The sequence below is a fragment of the Thamnophis sirtalis genome, unplaced genomic scaffold (genome assembly GCF_051295495.1).
Source record: "Thamnophis sirtalis isolate CommonGarterSnake01/CBP01778 unplaced genomic scaffold, rThaSir2_p1.2 scaffold_1, whole genome shotgun sequence".
Lineage (NCBI taxonomy): Eukaryota > Metazoa > Chordata > Lepidosauria > Squamata > Natricidae > Thamnophis > Thamnophis sirtalis.
In genome coordinates, this window is record NW_028261381.1 from 113,214,014 (window position 1) to 113,220,742 (window position 6,729).

The 6,729-nt window shown below is 38.3% G+C and overlaps 1 protein-coding gene across 1 annotated transcript in view; it reads right to left on the reverse strand.

The window, feature by feature from the left end:
• The window catches only part of MAPKBP1 (mitogen-activated protein kinase binding protein 1), a 95,856-nt gene extending 90,873 nt beyond the window's left edge, over positions 1–4,983 (reverse strand). Inside the window, exons 1-2 of the mRNA XM_087704460.1 lie at positions 4,966–4,983; positions 3,413–3,504 (exon numbers count right to left, since the gene is read on the reverse strand). Coding sequence (XP_087560586.1) covers positions 3,413–3,504; positions 4,966–4,983 — 110 coding nt within the window. The remainder of the gene's footprint in view (positions 1–3,412; positions 3,505–4,965) is intronic.
• Between the last annotated feature and the right edge of the window lie 1,746 nt (positions 4,984–6,729).

Consider the following 6,729-nt stretch of genomic DNA (forward strand, 5'->3'; position numbering starts at 1 on the left):
CCCAGAGTTACCTTGTGGTGAGATGGGTGGTAAACAAATTTAATAAATAGATAATAACCCCAACCTTACAACCACACAAAAAACAACCACAGGGGACATTAAGCATTTCTTCAAAGCAATGCTTAGTTTCATAACATCTTATATTTGGAAGGAGGTGTCAACCTTTCAAGCTGGGTTCAGTTCAAGAAACAAGACTCCACAAGAAGACTGAGATAGGTTGCATTAACAGAATTTTGCAAGTTTTCTGATATTTTCTTTCCTCTCCCTCTTATACCCACTGAGTTAAGGAGGAACCACCTTGAGTCTCTTTCCAATACGATCTTTCCAGGGCTCAAGGAATGCTTCTGCTCCTTTTATTTTCTGAATATTCCGGTCAATATCATCTCCATGGCTCTTTTGGGGGAGTAGCGAGGAAGGAGGAAGGAAAGAAATGACTCCAGCAGGCAACTTCTATGATTTTGGGTTGTTACCTAGCCTCTCCTGATTTAATTTTGCTGCAGGATTCTGGCCCAATTGCTCAGCAAATATCCATCTGTACCCAGCTAATTCTTTTCATTGTTATCAGCCAAGAAGTCTAAACTTTCACCATTGACTCCAAATCCCAAAATTCAGACTTTAAGAAGTGACAGAATAACACAGCACGTAGAATGCCTTCCAGATACGCTGGGCTAATACAACTCTCGTCATCTCCAACTATGTGGCTAATCCAGCATTTCAAAGTATATCCAGATTTCACCATACAGGCCTCCAATTTTACTGTCGGCTCCTTTCTTATATGCAATTATGCATCCTATAGATTATACAGCCTCTTTTCTGAAGGAAAACATCACTTCTAGTTTATCAGAGTCTGCAAAAACCTTAGGTTAGCTCAGAGACAGAAGTTGCTTTCAAGTGTAGGGAGCTAGCACCCACCCCACTTCTAGAATAATGAAATATTTTAGGAAATATTAAAAAGAACAGAATATTTTCCCTAAAAGGGAGGCAGAAACTCAGCTCCCCCACCCCTTTATCAATGGGCCATTAAGACCTGAGTCAGTCTATTCTACATAACAAAGATTTACCTCCTTCAGGCAGAGCCATAAGGAATACCAAAGCCTTTTCATTACATCATCATCCAGCAAGACTCAACCAAGCCTGGGATACAGAACAGCCTACAGAATTGCTCCTCCATGGCCCCAAGGGGGTCCGACAACCAATCAGAATACAAGCTCAAATTCAAAAACCCAGAGAAGGCATAAAAGTAGGCCACTCTCAGCATCTTTTCCCTTTTTTCCCCCAGGACCTCAAACCATGAGGTCCTGTCCATCATCAATAAACCTTCTTTTCAAGCAACTTCCATGAATCCAGTGTCTTTTTCTCCACTTGGAACTGAACCCAGAAGGGCATTTCTTCCAACACAAGGATAGCACAACCAAGCAATGAGAAGGATTATTGCTGTCCTTCCTTCTTCTATAGACTCACTGTGGCCAAACCAATAGCTTTCTAAGAGTGGCTTTGATTTTTCTTCTTCTTGTTTGAAATTCATTAGAACCACCCAGTGACATTAGCAAAATGAAATGTTAAAACAAGGTAAATGTTCATTGCACTCCTCAGTCACTGCAGTTTGAAATTGGAGGACTGCCTGGCCCATGTCAGCTTTTCCAAGATGCTTGCTTACAGTTCCTAATTTGTATTTCCGTCCTTCGCTCCTCTTAGTCATTTTACTCTGTTTGCACGGAGAGACAAGAGTATATGCTAGCCCATACAAGGAAGAGAGATTGGCTCCAAGAAAAGACTACGGGCCCTTTTTCTAAGCCTATCTTTCCAAAACAGCATTCAGTCATCTTTTGCTGAGGTGGGGAGTGGAAATTATTTATTTATTTTGCAATGGGACTACACACTACTCATATCATTAGAAAAATCAGAACAATAGCTACAGCACTAAGATTGGGTTAGTAGGCAATTGAGAACACAGCAGTAACGTCACCAAAAATACTGAAACCAGAATAGTAATAGCAATAGCACTTCGACTTATATACCGCTTCACAGTCTTTAAGTGGTTTACAGAGTCAGTCTATTGCCCCCAACAATCAGGGTCCTCATTTTACCCACCTTGGAAGGATGGAAGTCTGAGTCAACCCTGAGCCTGGTGAGATTTGATCTGCCAAAATGCTGGCAGCTGGCGATCAGCAGAAGTAGCCTGCAGTACTGCACTCTAACCACTGTGCCACCACAGCTCATATGAAACTTTTTTGTCATTTTTATTATATTTCTTTTTTAAAGGAAAAAGGATATATTAAACCTGGCAAGGTTTATTGCACTAGTTTTCTTTCCTTGGGGGAAAAAATAGATTAGACTAAAAATTGTCCTGCTGGATTTCCACTTTTAGGATTGGGGGAATCTTCTGGCATCACAAAAAGAAAATGGGGCTGGGAACAAGGATGATGTGGTACAAGAACATTGGAGCTAATGATTTGAATCCATTGTTTCAAACTATTGTTTGATCTCTGTGAATACATGTAAAGCCTAACTGAAAGTGGTGATTAGTCACCATTTGAAACATCTTCACTGGCCTCCAGGAAAACCCAAAGCATATTGCCTACTAATACTTGCTTCCAAAATATGATGGAAGGGTCCCACTCACTGAATTTATTCATCAATTAGGTAATTATTTTGGCCCATATAAGAAATACTGCGAAGAACAATCTAATCCCAGGACTAATATTACAACACAGAACAACTATTCACGCAAAGAGGAACTTTGGCTCATAAATCTTCATATCACACAGCTATTTCCCATTCTAAAAGGGCAACTCCAGCTTCATGAGGAATTCAGATTCACATTTTTCTGACTTTTGTTTAACCTTCTAGTTAAAAAAAATCTTAGCAGAGAACAAGAGGAGGAACCTCAAAAATAGCAATGCAACAGCAATAGCACTTAGACTTATATACCGCCCCATAGTGCTTTAAGAGTTGTTTACAGAGTCAGCATGTTGCCCCCAAGAATCTGGGTTCTCATTTTATTGACCTCAGAAGGATGGAAGATTGAATCAATCTTCGAGTCCAGTCCGGATCAAACTGCAGGCTGTGGGCAAAGTTTGCTTGCAATATTGCCTTCTAACCACTGTGCCACCAAAGAAAGATAATTAGTGCAGTAAACCTTACCAGGTTTAATATACCGGTACCTCTTTTCCTTTAAAAAAAAGAAATCTCAGAAAAATGACAAAAAAAGATTTCATTAGTGATGACAGATGAAAAATATACGAGTTTTATTCCCTCGAGCAACCATTTACGTTAACATTGCTTATGCATCATAATTGGAATGAATTTAGGAAAACATTTCCAAAAATCTCACTCTACTACATGACATGTTTGGCAGACTTTATCTCTAAGAAGTATTGCAGTCATTTAAAGAGTGCCTTTAACAACTTACCCAGCTGGATAAGCAATGAGACCATTCTTAGGATCACAGGCCAATCCTCTGCCTCCAGAGACAGTGATTCCCAGCACTTTTTCTAAAGTCACCTAGTTTAAAAAAAAACAAAAGATGATGAATATATAGCTTTGACATTCTGTACAACTGCATGTGTTATACTCTCCTCATTTTATGCATCAGTTTATTCAGGGTATTATTTCTCTCTTGGAGATCAGATGACATTCAAAAAATCTGTTTTAAAAAGCTATCCAATATTTGAACATTCTTAACTTGATGAGGACAGCAAGAGTGTACTTTTTTTTAAAAAGAGAGACACTTCTCCATAGCAACTGAAAAGAAGCTGTTTTGAAAATTGCTTCCAAAAGTGAAAGCAACAAGGAGGCAATCAGCTGAAAGCCTGCGCAGAAGCATAGGCCGCCCTCATCCCTGCCAAGATCTTTTCAAATGTCTGGGACCATATTCCAGAGATATTTGTAAAACTCTTTCAGCAACACTGAATGGGATACTAGAGAAAATCCCTCTCCAGAGCTTTCCAGAAGACAAGGACAGGTTTCAAATCTTTTAAAGAGGAAAATATAATCTCAACTTTTAAGGCGTTAGGGGTTGGATAGTCCTTCAATTCATTCCATTTAACCTGAAACAAAGTAATATTTTTCTTTGTAAATATATTATGAATATATTACCAATTTAAGTTATTTTGTGGCAATTCTGCAATGGTTAAGCCAATTAGCATCCCAAATATTAACCAAAGATTTGAACCTAACAGAATAACAGAGTTGGAAGGGACCTTAAAGGTCTTCTAGTCCAAACCCCTGCTCAAGCAGGAAATTCTATAACAGTTGTCCAGTCTTTTTAAAAACATCCAGTGTTGGAGCAACCACAGCTTCTGGAGGCAAGTTGTTCCACTAATTAACTGCTCTTGAATGGATTAACCAATCTGCTTGTGTTCTCTGCAGTCTTAACGAGCTATTCTGCTTTCTGACTTCTACCTATTAAAAAGTAGCAATGTAGCTGAAGAATAGACACTATTTCATAGAAGAAGAAACCCCACACACCAAAAGAAACATGTTGGTGATTACACTTCATAGAGTTCTTTGTAAAGTACTTTGGTCTGACTGAAGCACACTCCTCAAAGCATTAAAGCAGCCATCTTCATCTTCATTCAATGTCTCTAAGAGCCATCTTTAGCTGTGTGTTCTTTTGGTATGGAAACATTTTACTATAACTGATGGTCCCAGCTATCTGAGATTACACAACCAGGGAAACTAGGGAAAGCAATCATGTGACTGCCACAAAACAGTACAACTACTTTAACTCTTTGACTAACGCTTTCTTCATCCAACATACAGCTTCTTTCAAAAGCATTGTGAGCCCTTTTACTGGAATTCTCTTAACTTGTGTGGATCTGCAAGTGGAAGTCTTCCCCTAGAGTAACACCACAGCATCGGTGTCAACAATCCATCTGCCCTTTCTACAAATCAACTTTTTTATTTATTGTACAAACCTATTGTTTGTGTAAGATCATTAACTTTGCCAAGCCATGACTTTACTGAGTTCAGTAAAGTCATGGCTTCTGTTTAAGAGTTAGAACCACTGACGGTATCTTCTGTCCCAGCTCCAAAAAAGCCTGTGGTGATCTCTCTTAGCCATCCTAAAAAGACTCTAGACTTCTCAAAAAGCTCCCACAAGAACTCTGGTAAGCAGGTTCAGAGCACACCTTAAAAAAGTCCTGTGGAAGCAGATCACCCATATTTAGTCACAAAGATGATTTGTTAAAACAGGCTTCCTCATTTGTAAGATAATTGTTGCTCCCAGGGATATTTCTTAAGTGCTTCTTTCATCAATTCAATTAGCCAGCTCTAGAACCAAACTAGAAGTCTGAGGGTAAAAAAGATTAATAACTATCAACAATCTTCCCACCCAATCCCCTTCATGGCATTTAGTTCAAATATTTTTTGTACCAGATGCCTTAAAATGAGACCGAAGAAGCCACAAAACAAAAACACTGCATTTTCAGAAACAAAAGCACTGCCTTTTTTGCTTATTATTTTTTAGTGCACGTTATTTTTCTGGAGAATGCATTCATATCTATTAGGTAACTGAACACAGGAGGATTTAACTGGATGTTGCTGTTCAAAACTGTTCTCTTTGCTTTTCAAAAAAACCCACTGCTTTTAGCCAAGAAAATATAATGGGCGGGAGCTCAGATTTGCACAGCGTTTTTTTTTTGACTCAGCTGAAATTGTTATTAAAGTTGCATAAGGTGGAATGCTCTAAACCAGCTTTTCTCAACAAGGGTTCTTCAAGAGAGTGGAATTTGGGGTGGGTGGGAAATAAACATCGTTTTTGGAACTGAGGGAATTGATATTGTTTGTGAGGGAAGAGACACCAAATAAAAAAAAGTAGGCTAGTAAGTTTGGCCAAAATAAAAGATCCAAACAAAAAAAGATATTCTCTATTCAAAAGCGCACTGACAGTTATTGTTGGACAATCTACAACTTACTGACAACTATAACATATAACTGACAACCTGTAGATTTAATAATTGTATGCATTATTTTTAAGGCTTCCCTTCAGGGTAAAAAGATTGGAAAAAGCTGCTGTTGGGACTCACAGCCAGTAGGCTGCCCAGCCCAACTCGGGAACTTTAAAAATGAATGTCTTGCAAATGTTTCAGAGATTTCCCTAAGGTGCAGAATAGATCAGGAGATGATGCTGACACTGACTGTCAATTACTTGAAATTTTAGTTTCTAAGTTTATTCTGTTTTATTCTTTATCCATGTCTTCCATGGACTTGCTGCTAAATGAAAAAATAGACAAAGATACAAATTCTAACAGGCAAACAAAATAGAACAGGACACGATTGACTGCTGCAAAAACTAAATCCAGGAAAACAAGAAAACATGAGTTTTCTTCTCAAATAGGTCCTCTACTACACAAGGAAAAAGTAATTCCTACATATTTAAAGATATAATCAATGGGAGTATTCTATGGGAAGCAAATAGTTCAGTACATCTACTAACTACTTGCAGCAGTGTTTACGACCCTTATAATACAGCCATATCATAACCCAGGAGTTGCTGGGTGTTTTTAGAATATCACCAGCTTTTATACACAGGCATCATTTACTAGGTTCAACAATAAATTGTTAGGATTTATTATGTAAGTTTCCTAACTGGGCAACAAGAGCAATAACTCTGAATAAGACATACAATATAGGGCAATTAATAATCTAACTCCTTGATTCCAAAGTAAGAATACTACGTCCTTTACATTCAAATTTGGTTGCCCTGGCCTACTCCATTTGTAAGGG